Consider the following 16,883-nt stretch of genomic DNA (forward strand, 5'->3'; position numbering starts at 1 on the left):
ATTTATACACGCGAAACGCGTTCTCTGGCTGGCTGGATTGTCCGCTCGGGCTGCCTTACATACATGATGGCGCAAGATGGCGACCTCTCTAAAGCAAGGGCCTTGCTATATATACACACATATATGTATATATATATATAAAAGCATAATTATAAGGCTACGAAAACCAAACAAATTTTATTTTATAGCGATTATACACGTATATAAACATATTAATGGGTAGAATATTCAGATTCAGATTCAGATTTGACAATAAACCATGCCAAATATTACACACTGGCCCTTTAAGTTCAGCAAAAGAAAATAATGTCGAAGAGAACGTGGAACCAGCACAGTGGTTTCTCTGGGGCTCTTCATTGTTCTGTTTCCTTCTGTCCTATGTGTTTGTTTGTGCATACCTTCAAGGTCTGGGCCAGGTTAGGGTTTCTGAACACTTGTCCACATTTGGGCGTATGACCATCAATGAGCAGGTCTCCACCTAGTTCCTTCCCAGCATCTCTCAGAGCAGCCACCCCTTTCGCCCAGTGGTGAGCTGTTACCTCGGCAACAGGAAACCCCACCTCTGCGAGCTCTGTTGGCCCGCTCAGCACCTCCTGCAGGGACAGCTGGAGAAACAGGGAGAGGAAACACACACTTGTTACCTCACAGGAAACCTACTGAGCAGGAAGTGTGAGTCATTGTTTTGAGAGGAAATATGTGGAGACTAAAACTGGGTTGTAAGTTCCTCTGAGGGTTTTCCAGGCAGAAAAAAAAATCAAAGAAATGTTATTAATCTGTGTGAACAAGAGGAGACATCGGGGGTTACTTTGTGATATACAGTATAAGTGTCATTCACTTTTCTGATCATCAGCATCCTAACATCTGTTTACAAACTCTCACACAACTTGTGCAGTCCAGTCCAAGTCTCATTTATCCAGTCACATGCTTATTACTTCACAAACACATGCATTTTCACTAAAATATTACTATTAAAACACCTCTACATACAAGTAGCGTGCCTGGGCAAGCATGTGCGTTTGAACACTGCTCATGCATACCACTGAGTTGCCAGCCACGCTACCCATCCGTGCTTGAGACTGTTTAGGTTTTATAATTTAACATTTTAACAAAACTGCATGTGTTTGGGAAGAACTGAGCACGCAACTGGATACATGAGACTTGTAAACAGATGTTTTGATTAGTTTTGCTGTTGTTAAACATGGCCCCCCTTTACTTTAATTCAACAAAAAATTGCCATTTTTGGATTCTTTGTTCACTGTGGAGGCATGCCAGAAACAAACCTTTCTACACAAATTCAAGGTGACATGGGGTGAGTAACTGATATAAAAATGGTCATCTTGTTGGTAAAGTATTCCTTGAAAGTGAGTCTTACCACTAATTCTATCCCTGTTTTAAAATGTTGCCCACATTTCCATGGACCTGTGGAAAATTTACCATAGATGGCTAAGTTACGTCTGTTTTGACCAAAAAAAGGAAACGCTAGTTTGTCCACTTTTTGTTTACATCTCCTTGATCACCTTCAACAGCACTGTTTAGATCATCTACAAGAGTCAAGAGTCCCACTTCCATGTGTGTTAGTGGTGTGTGTCAGTATGGTTCCTTTTGCAGTGTTTACATTTAGGTTGTTTATGTCATGTAACTGATTATATTAGATAGGATTTGGCTACGAGAGTGTTGCATAAAACACATACCGGCACATACTGTTCTACAGAGATAGATACACAAACACACACACAGTCAAACCTTGTGACTACCAAACAGCTGTATGGTATCACACCAGCATGCAGGGGCCCCTGGTACTGTGACATTCAAGGCATCAGAAGGTAAAGGAGGGGCCTCTGCAGTGTACCCACATCCTTCCAGGAAGTCCAGGGTCTGAGCTCTGGCCGAACGACCACTGAGGACACAGAGAGAGGTTCAGCAAATCATTCTGTACTATGGAGACAACGACAGCAGCGAGAGAAGATACTCCACCTGCCGTTAATTCCTCTGATCTCTTCAGTGTTTCCGTTGTAAAACAAGCAGAAGGCGTCTCCACCAGGACCAGTGCTGAACGGCTCTGTTACCGCAAGTGCTGCTGCTATGGCAACCGCAGCATCTGCTGCATTACCACCACGCTTCAAGATGTCTGAACACAAACACATTACTTTGTGTGATTAATGCAATTACTCACAATAGTTTTACTATCCTAAAAGGACCTGACCCAAGTATGTCATTTTCAATAGCATATTACAATTTACAAACTTATTTTCAAAGTTTTCGAGGTAGGTTATCCAACTCTAAGATTTTTGCCTCCACTCTTAATGTCCCACATCTTATGTTTACTTTGTGAGCTGCAAAAGATAAAATCCTTTCATCTCAGAGGCACCTGGACAAATTAAACAAACACTATCTGCACAGACCGAACAGGCTGTCTGTACATCTGTGCATCTGAGGATGTAAAGACTGAAATATGAATATGACATGTATAATCTGCTTATGCAGTGGAGCCTCTTTAACCCAACCTGCACTTTCAACTGCAATGAAATTCCCTCAAGGCTTTTTTGAGATATCGTGTTCACGGGAATAAGATGGACACAAGGCCACAGTGACCTTGACCTTTGACCACCAAATTCTAATCCGTTCATTCTTAAGTCCAAGTGGACGTTTGTACCAAACTTTAAGAAGTTCCTTCAAGGTGTTCTTGTGTTATCATGTTCACGAGAATGAGACAGACAAGTGGTCCTTGACCTCTGACCTATGACCACCAAAATCTAATCATTTAATTCGTGGAAAAATTTAAAGTAATTTTTGATATATTCCATTCACAAGAATAAGTCGAACAGATGGATGAGTGGACAGCCCAAAAACATGACGCCTCCGGCCACTATCAACTGTTGCCAGTAATTAACGATTTGTAGTACGGGCTGCAGGTGAAACAATTAGTCCATTGTCAAGCAAAATAGCCATTAAGTTCCTCAGTCATCTACTTAAATATGAGGATTAGCTTTAGTTTCTGGCTTGACAAAAACAGCAAAGTGAAAATGTTAAAATAGAGGTTGAACGGATAGTATATAGTCCCCTATTTTCTGACATATTATAAGCAAAACAGTTAATCAAGAGAACTGGTATAATCCTTTGAATGCATATAAGCTACTGCACTGCATACAGAATGAGGTCTGAAAGAAAACATGAAAACTTTTCCTTCTTCACCAAGTTGCCAAAGTGTCTCTCTTAAGAACTTAAGTGAAAATAAACTCAGACTACTTCAAAATTCTCTGTGTAATGTTTTTTTGTTTTTAGTCCTCCAGGTCTCCTTTGTGGCACTTGTAATGACAGCTTGTTAGCTAACTTATTTAGCTAGCATTGAGTTAGCATTTAGCTGTTAGCTCTCACATTTATGATGTTGCAAATTACTGGTGTTTTTTCCGGTCCCGATTACAGAGTGAAGCTTTTTGTTCTCATGAATGTATCAGATGAGTTTAAAAAATGGCACAGTTAAGTGGAAAAACAGAAACTTAACGTAACTGTGAAACTTACTGAGGAGACTGTCATGTTCCTGTCTACTTTTTAAGATCTCCATGGCAACTGTTTCTCACTCACCGAGTCCTATGTTGGTAGCTAGCGGCTGGCTGGACGCCACACAGCCGTGTAAACACACCACAGGTGACCGACGAGAGGAGAAAATCAAGTCGGTATCCATTCCGCTTTAACCACCAGCGAGTGTTAGCACCAACAGAGCAAAAATAAAGGGATGAAAATTAACTGCTGTGGACTTTCAACTTCCGATCGGTTACTCGGGCATCGATTGAGTTTGGCTCAACAAGGACAGCAGCAAAGAGGATGACGGATTGCATCGATAGGTGATGAGGTTTTGGCAGTAGAAATTAAAGTTGAAGCTACTTTGTCATCAGTTCCTCATAGTGGTATTTGTTTTGCCTGAAAAACACTAATAACCACTGTCAGAGATCAGGAGGGCTTCTATAACAGAGATACTTTAACTAATGAGGCCCCGCTGGGTAAAATAGAAATAACCACAAGCTGTTGTATTTGGATGAAATGCTCATCTACCCCAAAAACTGAAATCCAGGTTTTAAGACAGTCTAGTAAATTTGGGATGGATTACAGAAATTCTTGGGGAACCTACCTCAACTCAAATTTACCAGTTCACTTCAAGTTTAGGTTTGTCGCTCTATCTACAAAAATTATGGGTAAAATTTGATTTAATTCTTACAAGACAAGGGCACAGAAAAAAAATTAAACGAAAGGTCAGACAAACTGTAACATTATAGCATGAAAAGAAGGGAAGCAGAATTACTATGCCATCTCTTGCCAGACAGTAGGACATCAAATAGTCTGGGAGAAGGGTGGAAAAAGTATTTTTTTTTTTTTTTATCATTATTATTATTATTATTATTATTATTATTATTTTATTTTTATTTTTTCTAACTTTTGTAAAGGGCTAGGATCTGATCCAAAACACTTTTATTGAAGTGCCCACAGAACAATGACTCATTTGGGTGTACATGTTTGTCTTTTTTACTGCACAAAAAGCAGATAGCATTATGAACCTTTCAAAATCAAAAATTATCCATCCATCATCCATCCATCCAGCCATTTTCATTGGCTTATCCGAGGCTGGGTCGCGGGGCAGCAGGCCAAGCAAATCACCCCAGACGTCCCTCTCCCCAGCAACACTTTCCTGGGGGACCCCAAGGTGGTCCCAGGCCAGATGAGATATGTAATCCCTCCAGTGTGTCCAGTGGGATGTGCCCAGAACACCTCTAACAGGAGGTGCCCAGGAGGCATCCTGATCAGATGCCCGAACCACCTCAACTGACCCCTTTTGACGCGAAGGAGCAGCGGCTCTACTCCGAGCTCCCTCTGGATGTCTTAGCTCCTCACCCAATCTCTAAGGCTGATCCCAGCCACCCCACAGAGGAAACTCATTTTGGCTCCTTGTATCCGCGATCTCATTCTTTCAGTCACTACCCAGAGTTCATGACCATAGGTGAGGGTTGGGACATGGATAGTGGAAATTTAAAGCTTTGCTTTCCGGCTCAACTCCCTCTTCGCCATGACGGTCCAGCGCAGTGCCCCCATTACTGCAGAAGCAGCACCAAACCGCCAATCCATCTCACTCTCCATTCTACCCTCACTCATGAACAAGACCCTGAGACACTTGAACTCCTTAGCTTGAGACAGTGACTGTCTCCCAACCAAGAGGGGGCGATCCACCACTTTCTGGCAGAGAACCATGGCCTCATATTTGGAGGTGCTGACTCTCATCCTGACCGCTTCACACTCAGCTGCAAACCGCCCCAGTGCATGCTAGAGGTCACAGTGTGATGAAGCCAACAAAAATCATTTATATAAAGTTAAAAAACAACAACTGGCCAGCTCACTCAGTGTGAAAGTCCAGTTTTGACTAGAGTCATCATCTTCAGGGGACCCTGATGAAGACTCTCTCGTCGTATTGGTTTATCTATGTATCAATACAGGATTTTTACCTACAATCAGAGTGTCTTGGATGTATTTTTGGACCGCCTGTACCATGGACTTTTACACTGAGAAAAGCTTTACAATTACCTGCACAGTGCCTTAACCCAGTGCAGCACTCCCTGTTTTTTCCTTATCAAAAATGTTATGATGGATTTTAAATCAATGTTAACTCAAGCTTACAGAATGCACATGTTATATGATTAGCCCAGTTGGTTATACCTGTGGTTAAAGTGATTACCGCAGGTCAGGTGATCTTCAGTGTGTCCTTCTTCTGGGCATTTTATTAATACTTTTTATATTTTATTGTAATAAATGATATCATGGCTCAAAAGTACTATGTTTCACTCTGTTTCACACCTGTCAGCCCGTAACACATCATAAGACATTATATATGACTAATTATGCAAAGTTGAACCAGGGATTTGGCAGCCCCAACTAATGAAGAAGTCTTTCTTGTTACTCACTAAGCCAGTGATAGGTACAGATCAGCCATGAGGGCCCCGCTGTATCGACCGCCTGTCTGTCACTTCCTCCTCTGTCTCCATGTACACAGAACACATGGCAGAACATTAACCACTGTGTCTTCATCAGTGTGTCTGTCTATACACACACACGGCTATGTAAACCCACATTAATGTGTGTGCGCGTGTGTTTGCATGAAGTCACAAGCGTGTGCATGTGTGTTTGTACGTGTGTGTTATCCTGCCATATTACAGCTGGCTGCTATAAAAGTGAGGCGGTGAGGGTGGGGCAGGTTATAAAGTCTCAAATATAGCATCAACCACATTTGACACAGGACAGGTGAGGAGACAGGGTCATTCAGTGGATCCAGCACAGTGGACCGAACTTTAGAGGAGACAACCAAGCTTAGAGGTGTAAGGAGAAACTGTTGTTGGAAAGGTACAGCTGGAGATAAATTTAGGCCAAATACTCAGCCAGAAAAGCCAACAGGTGGAGTGTTATAATTCTTCTGAACAACTTGGAGTGGACCAAGACTGGACCAGATTTAAATCTTCAGTTTTAAAGCAAAGACATCCGCGTTTTGTCAGTTTGAGCTAATTCAGTTGAGAGATCAACCTGAGGGGAGATTTGAGATACCTGTAGGAGTTGTTACTTGTAGCGGAGGTTGAAGCATCAGTGTCAGAATGTGTTCAGGCGGCTTTGCCAAATGTCTGGGGATCAGCCTGATGCCTCTGTCGATTGTGTGTGTGCTGTGTAACATCCTGCTCTTCTTCCCGGGGGGAAAGTCTGTGGTGAGCGAACACATCACGCAGGAAGTCTGGTACTTTGGAGGCATTCTGGGATCTGGAGTGCTGGTGAGTACAATAAAGATGCACTCTGTGTGATATAACCTGTTTTTATCATTGCCGAAGATAATTTTGTTGGATTCTGCTGATGTTTTCCTGTATAGTTTTTCGAATTTCATATGTAACTTGCGTCTGGCAATTTGTCATGATGGCATTACAGTTAATTATAAATAATACAAAAATAATACAATGAAAAAATTGAATATGGCTGCAAGTAACACCTTTTTTTTTTTACTGTAGATGAATATGCCAATTATTTTCTTGATTAATCTATTAATTGTTTACTCTATAAATGTCAGAAAATAGAAAAAAAGCCCATTGTAATATACCAGATCCAAAGGTGATGTCTTAATATAGCTTGTTTTGTCCAGAAGCCGTCCAGAACTTCAGTTTTCTATCACATATAACAAAGAAAAAAGCAAATCCTTGCATTTCAGAATCTAGAATTGAGGAATCTTCAGCATTTTTGCCTGAAAAAAAAAGAAGAAACCAGTTAACTGATCAGGTAGTCAATTATTGTTTCACCTTTATACAGCTGCGCTTCATCTGAAAGAGATACTTCCAAAGATCTCATGCCTACAGCGAGTTCACATTAGAGATACTGGAAATTATAATAGCATTACATTATAATAGAAAAATGTTTTAAAGAATCATGAATCAGTTTAAAGCCTCTTTGTGTAAATAGTATATGTGGTTGTATTATTTTTCAAAATATTCTGACAGTATATTTGTAGAGAAAATATTCAGTCCTGGTGGAAATTAGTGCAGCACTAATAAATGGAAAGGTTAGGAACTATAAAATAATTAATATCTTAATGATTATGGTGGAACATTATGCAGTTCAATTTCCTCCTGCATACAGCGGGGGAACAAATAATTCATCATCTGCTTGACTGTTTTATATCTCTGTGTGTGTGTGTGTGTGTGTGTGTGTGTGTGTGAACTCGGGGTGTGTTTGGGCAACAGATGATCTTCCCGGCTCTGGTCTTCCTGGGTCTGAAGAACAATGACTGCTGCGGTTGCTGTGGCAACGAAAGCTGTGGGCGGAGATTTGCGGTGAGGAGATGTTTCACTGTTTAACTTCTCCTCACCATAATGAAATGATTATTCACAGCTGTGCCTTTCAAAAGTTGGGTGAGGATCCACAATAGGCTCACAAGAGAGGAAGATCAGAATGGGTCCTAAAATAATTCTGCAAAAATAGATGATTTAAATTTGGTTGGGGAACAAAAATCAAACGATTAACATGTACTATCTATGAGTAGACCCAATAAAACACTGAGGATTAGGAAGTAATGAAACATCATAAATTATATAAGTTTGCTGAGCAACTAAGTAATTGGGATTGTTAGCAAGCACAGTACCTGGAGCTTAAACTGAGGCATCTAAATGGAATTCAGCCATCATTAATTTCATTATTTACACCTGTGTTTTTCCTGCTGTGACATGTCAAAATGTCCGTAGTAGAAAAAGGTATTTTAAACTGAGCCTCCTGCTGCTGCAAATGAGGCTCTGTGGCAGTTTTGATGTGGTCGTCACAATCAGACGTGCAAATCATATGGCACCCAAGGACCTACATCCTTTACAAAAGTAATCCATTAACACAGAAGTTCATACATACGCTACAGACAATCAGGCACAGAAAAACACCTGCAGCATGAAGGAGAGCTTCAATTTTCCCAAAGTGTTGCTGAAACAGCTTCAAATGGAGTGAAAGGACGGCCTTGTGTGAACACCTCATGGTTTCAGAGTAGTAGGCTACTCAATATGTGTGACCTAGAATTTTTAAGTCCTTGCAATAAAATGGTGTAAAATTAAAAAAAAAAAAAAAAATTGATCTAAAAAAACAAATCTGGACAAATATCAGATTATAAAATACAATTTACAACACCAGACCTTTCATTCTGATGTTGCAGTTTATTTATATATTTTATTACTGTGAGGTATTTTTATGAATGATCCGTAGCTTTGCATTTGCTCCACATTTATGTCTTTATATTACATAAATTATAGCAGAGCTCAACACAAGAGGATCCCAGTTCATAACAGCAATGAAAATGTCCTCTTTCTTCAGAAAACACAACTTTTATATTCTATTTAATTCCTTTTTTAGTTTTTAGGGGTGAAAATAGGTTAAATTGATTATCCCCCTAAATGTCTTAACTAAAACTAAATAAATAGAAGAGAGACAATCGAGCTTTAAGGCTTGAAGGGTATGTTTCTTCCAGTGGCTCTATTTAATGTCACTGTACAATCACTTTGAGCATGTAAAGCAAACACAATGGCATTATGTACACACCTTTCATAATTTACTCAGCAATAAATGCCAAAAAATAAAACCCATACACGCAAATTGATGAGATTTTGATCGCTGAACAGTAACAAGAAATTCCTCTGATGGGAGTTTCACATGATTTTATCACACAGAGCTGGTATTGTTCTGGTAGAGACACACATACTGATCAATACTGCAGGAATGTGTCGGTGTATGAGCGTGTGTGGAGTCCAGGAAAGATTCAGCAAACAAAAGTCTGTTAGATCACTGCACACACACACACACACACACACACACACACACACAAACACACACACACACACACACACACACACCACTTCAGTAGCTCGTGTCAACCGTGCTCTGCTTGTCACCCTCAGCTTGTTCTCTGCACACCGAGAGAATAACTCCATTGTAGTCACAGAAGTTAAAAGCCTGATTGTTAAAAGTATTGATTCCCAATATGAGTGACTGCTCCTCTTTCTTTCTGTAGATGCTGAGTTCCATACTGTTTGCAGCCGTGGGTGTTGTAGGGGCTGGTTACTCAGTCATAGTTTCTGCTGTGGCCATAAACCACGGCCCTCGGTGCATGTTCAGCTTCAATGAAACCGTCAAGATCTGGGACACTCCCTTCTCAAATGGGTGAGACACACAGTCCTATTAGTATTAAAAGACGTACTTCCCATTCTAAATGATCAGCATAACCACCAGTGTAAAGATGGGCATCTGGTTTTGTTCAGTGTAAAATTTAAACCACTTTTTTAGTTGCTTGGAAATAAATTAGATTGTGTCATATTTAGATTTTAATTTTCATAATTAGGACTGTTTTTTTTTTCTTTAAAAAAGTAGTTTGATCATTTGGAAAATAAGCTGATCCAACTGAGAGTGGTATTAATCTTCTCATCTCACTCTCAGTACAAAAAGGAACAAGCATTTTTCTAAAGCAGATTTTGAACTATTCCTCTAACAGAATAAGAGGAAAACTTTTGGCCAAAAAAATGGCACAAAAAAATCCAAGTCCAGGCACTCAAGTGGGTTTGAAAAATGTAAAAGGCCTTTAATTTAGTGGGCTACATTCATTAAAATTACACCAACGCGTATCGGCTTGCGCCTTCTTCAGGGTGCAGTGACACAAAGGCAAACAGAGTAATCATGAGGGGATGATTACTCTGTTTGCCTCTCTGTTTGTCTTTGTGTCACTGCACCCTGAAGAAGGCGCAAGCCGATACGCGTTGGTGTAATTTTCGCGTTGGTGTAATTTTAATGAATGTAGCCCACTAAATTAAAGGCCTTTTACATTTTTCAAACCCATTTGAGTGCCTGGACTTGGATTTTTTTGTGCCATTTTTTTGGCCAAAAGTTTTCCTCTTATTTTGGACATTTTTCCCTTCCATGAGCACCGGTGGTTTGAGGGACACCAGCAGCGCTCCAGTCTCCTCTCTCTCTCATTCCTCTAACAGATTGGTTGTGAATATAAAAGGAAAAAGAAAGACAATAGCATTTTGCTAACTAATATTGTGCAGACTTAAAGGGCCAGTCCCAGGTGGACTGCTCCCAGCTTGAATTCAGTCTTTCCTCCAAGATGCTTACCTGCATGTGATGTCTTACAACACAGCAGAACAGCAACAAAAAGCTCATAAAAACTTGTAAATAGACATTGAGTCAAGATTATTTTTCCAAATGACTGTTCCCAAGATGAAGAATAAACGTTCACACTAAATATTTTAGTGTTTTCAGCCAAACAAACTTTATTCACAAACTTCATTCCCTTCGGTTGTCTTCAGGGGGAGGCAACAGTCTGACAAACTGGTTTTATTTGTAATTTATGTTAACTAATCCTTCAAAGGAATACTTCATCCCCCAAATGATCATTTGTATATCAGTTGCTTGCTCCATTTTACATAGAATTTATGGAGATTTTTTTCTTTCATGCATGCCTCCGATGAACGAAGAATCCAAAAACTCAAACCACGTTACCAACAGCAAAACTATGTCAAAACATTGGTTTACAAACTCTCACACAACTCATGCAGTATAATCCAAGTCTCATTTATCCAGCTGAATACTCAGTATTTCACAAACAGACAGCCCTTACCAACAGGGAACTAAACTAAAAAGTTATCTACACTCTCTTCAGAGCCAGACTCTACTGACAAAAACATTTAATCTTAGGGATGCGTGATAATATCGGCATGTCATCAGTATCGGCCGATATTGGCTTTAAGATGAAGGGCCCTATTTAGATGGTCTAAAGCAGACGGCGGACGGCGCATAATCCATGTCGCAAATGTCATTGCTATTTAGATGCAGGCGCAGTTGTCATTTTCACGCCCTGCGCCCTCGTTGTCTAACTAGCAAATGAACTTGCGCTTCTCTGGGCGTGTTCGTCTAAAAATGAGGAGTGGTCAGGCGCAGTCATGGCGCGTTGCTAGTTAGATGACGGGAAAAGCAAATGCGCCAGTGACCAACAAAAACCTGGTCTAAAGTCAACGGCGTAGTATTTCGCTGTTAAACAAGTTAGTAATATGCGTCTCTAGGCGGGTGCACAACGCGCGTGCACTCTGCTCAGACACACACGGGGCAGCCACACATATGCAAAAGATAACAAATAAAAATATGATTACAATGTGAAAGGTTATTATTGTGCACATTAAAATATTTATCAGAAACACGTCTTAATGGTCAGTCATTAATCAGAATGATCTAATCGCAGTAGCTAATAATGATCATCATAATCCGGGAGGTCCAAGCTCGCAGTGTCCGAATATATGCAACTGCGAGCAGACCTCCACAGGCTGATGATGCATAGCCTGTAAAATGAACTTGTCTTTCCCAAATGAGTTGTGATCATTTTGGCATGTAAATCACAAAATCAAAGATGTGAAAACGTTTGATAAACTTTATTTTGACATAAACACAACAATAACCAGCTTCTGTGAACTAAAAATGTAAACTTATAGCCACGTACAAATGTATATTTTTTTAAAAAAAAAGCTTTTAGAAGGTACAACTGAAGATCATCTTGTCAGGAGGAGGAGGAGGAGGAGGAGGATGCACAGCGGCCGCACAGCCCACCGCACAGCCGGGGGCACCCGGGGGAAGCTCTGCAGCCCGCGCGCAGCCAGACCACACGGGCCCGGGTGCAGCCACGGGACCAGCCCTTCCTGCACCTTCAGGCGGGGGGGGTTCAGGATGCTGGAGAGGGAGATGGGCTCTCTAACCTCCGGGTTAAAATAAAATTGAATAACTTACAATGTGTTGACAGCGTTACTCCCGTGCGCGCGCACTCTGTCTTTCTCTCTCGCAGTCTCACTCTGTTTCTTTTCTTTTGACTTTTCTAAGATGACAGATGCTGAATATATACTCCCTATCTGATGCTGTGGCTGTTTGTGGCTGAGAGGGATGTGAACTCATTAGTTTGCAGCTGTGTTAATCAAATCAGGTTGGGTTTCCATTACGCGTGCCAAACGTGCCAAACGGTGCCAATCCCCTTTGATCTGACATCAGATGTGACGGGACAGTCGATATAGAGATACATTTATCGTCTCCTCAGCTGTAAAACGCTCACTCTTTCCAGTTGGTAAGTCCGCCATCTAACTAGCTCCAGCCTGCAACCCTTTGCTGCGTGTCAGTGCCCATTCTCTCTCTGTCTCCCCATTTCACACACTGTCCTGTCAATTAAAGGCAAAAAGCCCAGAAAAATAATCTTTAAAAAAACATTCTCTTTCATGTCTCCATCTGCTGGTGGGTCATCGTGATAAGAGTATGCATGCATAATATGATGTTAATTCCACTACAGAACAGACTTGATGATCACTAAAAGTAAATGGGGCAAAAAGTAAATATAGTGATATCGATATCGACCAAATAAGTTGTTATAAATTGGCATATAGGATACTGGCAAAAAACCCAATAACGCGCATCCCTAGTTAATTAACATCGCTGAACATGAGAGCTGCTGGTCTACCACTGCCTCCATCAGTTAGTGTGTCTGTGTTTCACCAAAGTTGTGTGTGAGTTTGTAAACAGATGTTTTGAGATAGTTTTGTTGTTCTTAAATATGGACCCCTATGCGTTCAATTCATCAAGAATATTTCTCCATTTCTGGATTCTTTGTTCACCATGGAGGCATGTGAGAAAAAAACCACTGAGCTCATTCTAGTGTGCTCTTCAGAAGATGAAAGTGTCTACAGATAAAAACCTGTTGTCTCTTCTTCACCCTCCCTTTCCAGTGACTATCTGTCCAACAAAACCTACTGGACGTTGTGTTTAGAGCCGCAGGGCGTGGTGTCCTGGCATCTCTCTCTGTTCTCTGTGCTGCTGGTCATGGGTTTGATCCAGATGGCACTGTGCGCTGTGCAAGTGGTGAACGGCCTGCTGGGATGTCTGTGTGGGGACTGCTGTGGCTGCTGTGGAGGGGTCAGTGTGTAGTCTGAGACGATATGACTTCAGATGAGTTTATTTGTTAGAAGGATTGGATAAATTTGAAGGGAACTTCAACATTTCTGATATTATTATTCCTCTTATTCTCATTCTCATTCTTCTTCTTCTTCTTATTATTATTATTATTAGTAGTAGTAGTAGTAGTAGTAGTAGTAGTAGTATGTGAAACTGTAGCAGCAGTGAAAAGCCCTAAAATGACAGACATGAAAGAAACATTGGTGACATAATAGATATTTTATTGTTATAACACTATTTTATCTGCTGTAGTCTTTGTCAGAATTAAGAACTTTGATCTTGATTTATTTTACTTTTACCTGGTTAAATACAGGAAAAGGAGAAGAAGACTATGATGAAGATGATGATGATGAACCAAAAAATATATTAGTAATTATTAATATGAAAAATAAAACAATAGCTGTAGGCTTTTAATTTGTGAGTCTCTGACAGTAAGTTGTGTGTTTTATTTTTTAAAGCATCCCTACCTGTTAAAACCCTTAACCAGATTCTTCCTAATAATTAGAATTAAATAAATATACCGTTTATTGCCCATTTAATTCCAGAGTTAGATGATAAATTGAAGTTATCTGACATTAGCTCCAGTGAATTATGCAGCTGCTTATAACTTGATTATTGGTGTTAGTAAACAGAGATGAATCACACCTTCAGAGTAAACCACATTAAAAATGTTGATGTTGTTTGTCTTTCAGAGCGATGGAGCCGTCTGAGCACTTCCTGCAGCCGTGACAGTCTGCAGGCGGCTGTTTCCTGTATTTATTCTAATAATAGAGGGTGACAGGTAGTTTCTCACTTCGTGCCATTTAGCATTAAGTTTTTTTCACAAGAGCTCATTGATTACATTGTGTTTACTATCTGACAACACTGGTGAAATGACAGAGCTCTACTTTACAGGGTTTCTTTACTTACTCTCTACCACACACTAATGACTCCATCCTCTCATTGTTAAATCTGAATGTGCATTTTTGGCTCTTTACTGTCATACACTGACCACTGCAGTTAATAATTTTCCTCCTGTTATATAAAATATATAGACTACAGTATGTAACCGTTTTTACAGCTAAATCACTAATGGAATATCTTATTTTTATATATGTATGAAAAGCAGATGGGGCCATGGGACAGAATAAGACCTTGCTGCTGCTTTATATATTCTTTTTCTAATTTAATCAAACTCAACAACCTGTTAATAAAATAAGTTTTAATAGTTTCTCCTATCAGATATTTCTGTTGTATGACTGCCCCCTGCTGGGCACTTTGGTTGTTGTAAGCATGAGGTTAAAAAGTCATAGACAGACCTACATGATCTACACCATCAATACAAATCTTTACCTTGTACGTCTCATTAACAGAGGTTGTTATTAGAATATAATGTACAGTTTGTTGTTACCAGTGGTTATAACAAATGTATTGTAATATCTCTCCACACTCAAATCTTTGGCCTCTCAGTCAGCTGTGTTGCTGAAAGACTTATTCTTTAACACTACTCACTGTAGGCACTGATGTGACGGCCATTGGGCTTTTTTTCACTTTTCTTTTGTGCACACTTAGATATGTGGGCCTTCTCATGAGGCACTCACTTGTCGGCTGTGTCATTAAAATATATCTTTCTCTAAGTCTGTGAATGACTGATCTCATTTCATGATGCTTAAATGATTGCTGAAGAATACGTACTTTTAATAACCTCTGCCAACAGGTCATGTACAACAGAAAAAAGTCAATTATGGCTGTTAATTGAAATTTGAAGATCCATGAACTTTCTGACCTACAGCTGCAGCCCCAAGTTATCCAGACATGGCCTCAGGTGATGACAGCCAACATGACAGCATGTTACTGTATACTGATGTTCTAAATGTCACATTGTGGCCTGATGAGATGAAGAAAGAAATCTTCACAGTTACTCTTAAGAGGCTGATTACATGCAACGTAGTTTATTTGTGCTAAAATGACAAGTGAGAGCAGTCTATGACACTGTGTCAGTGTCACAGTGGCAGCAGGCTGAGAATGCCCAGATGTCCTTTTCCTTTGGCCACATCTTCCTGGTCTGTTTCCAGATATTTAAATTGCAGACCCCCTCCCTGAGAAAGACCTTATATTGCTAAAGACATGGCAGGGCTATTCCAGTTGTTGTTTTGACTCATTTTCACACTTGGAATTTCATTATAGCTTTTAAGGGATTATGATTTTGAAAAAAAAGATACCCACTTCTCCCACAGGAGAACAGATCAAAAATAAAGAGGGGGAATGTATACTGTAAAGGACCTGCAGAATGGAAAGGAAACCTCTGAAACTCTGTGGGGAAGCAGGCGCCCTCAGCCAACATTACTGTCTGTCAGAGGCTGCAGCAGGCTAACTTTTCAAACCAGTGTGAATTTACTGGTATCATATTAAAGTAGAAGGACTCCATTGATAGGCTACCAGCCATGTCATTAGCTTGTCTTAGCTTCTCAGCGAGGGGATTGAATAACGCTCCAAAGTTAAGCAAAATTTTCACAGGGGTCCCTTGAGCTCTCATCTCAAGATATCTGAATGAAGATGGGCTCCATGGATACCCATGAGTTTCCCCTTTAACAGACATGCCCACTTTATTTTAGTCCCCTGCAGTTTTGGGGGGAAACCGTGCAGTTTTTTTGCATGCAGTACAAAAGTGTAATTTCCACCTATTGTATTTGAATATGTCTGCATACTGGAGTTTTTGAAGTGAAGAAAAAAATGACTTATTATGGCCTCTGGGATAATCAGAGCCTCATGAAACTTTACAAACACAATCTAGAGACTTTGGGCATTCAGAGGATTTGAAAACTTGAGATACAGTGCTGAGCTGCATCTCATTTAATTAATCTTCAGGTCCCAAGCTTTCTGATGATGTATATGTGGCATGTAATATATATAAATATGTATATACATATATATATATATGCATATATATATAGTGTACTGTATACCTGTTGTATATTGAAAGCCTGTTAACGTTCTCCTTTGTGTGCTGGTTTAACAGTTTATTAGTGAAAGACAGAAACTGTCTTAGCGGCATTGTCAAAGTTTGCTCTGAAACTAGTCCATATATCCATTGCTGAGAGCTTTGTCACCTTCTACCTATGTCAATCCTCAATGCCTATGTGCAGTTTCACATAGATTGACCACGTCAGTGAGTAGAAAAACGTGGGACAGACAGAACGACTGACTGACAGAATGACACACTGACAGTTTCCGTGATTATGTACAGCATGCCATACCATGACTTAGTCATACCAAAAATTAGAAAAAAACAACAACATTGGTCCACAGGGGGAGCCACAGCGATCGGTCCCATTTTAGCCATTTTTAAGCATTTTTCTGTTGTTATAGCGCCACCCAGTTGC

General features: G+C 40.2%; 2 protein-coding genes across 2 annotated transcripts in view; one reads left to right on the forward strand and one right to left on the reverse strand.

The window, feature by feature from the left end:
- LOC126397221 (glutathione hydrolase-like YwrD proenzyme) overlaps positions 1-3,782 on the reverse strand; it is a 15,114-nt gene extending 11,332 nt beyond the window's left edge. The window contains exons 1-4 of the mRNA XM_050055826.1: positions 3,583-3,782; positions 1,975-2,128; positions 1,744-1,897; positions 399-605 (exon numbers count right to left, since the gene is read on the reverse strand). Coding sequence (XP_049911783.1) covers positions 399-605; positions 1,744-1,897; positions 1,975-2,128; positions 3,583-3,682 — 615 coding nt within the window. The 5' untranslated portion in view covers positions 3,683-3,782. The remainder of the gene's footprint in view (positions 1-398; positions 606-1,743; positions 1,898-1,974; positions 2,129-3,582) is intronic.
- A 2,450-nt stretch (positions 3,783-6,232) lies between these two features.
- Positions 6,233-15,137, forward strand: tm4sf4 (transmembrane 4 L six family member 4). Its single transcript, XM_050055827.1, has 5 exons — positions 6,233-6,797; positions 7,755-7,844; positions 9,557-9,705; positions 13,296-13,482; positions 14,214-15,137. Exons 1-5 carry the CDS (start codon positions 6,627-6,629, stop codon positions 14,229-14,231), a joined length of 615 nt encoding a protein of 204 aa, XP_049911784.1. The 5' UTR covers positions 6,233-6,626; the 3' UTR covers positions 14,232-15,137.
- Positions 15,138-16,883: the final 1,746 nt, after the last annotated feature.

Source organism: Epinephelus moara, chromosome 10, assembly GCF_006386435.1.
Source record: "Epinephelus moara isolate mb chromosome 10, YSFRI_EMoa_1.0, whole genome shotgun sequence".
In the NCBI taxonomy this organism is placed as follows: domain Eukaryota; kingdom Metazoa; phylum Chordata; class Actinopteri; order Perciformes; family Serranidae; genus Epinephelus; species Epinephelus moara.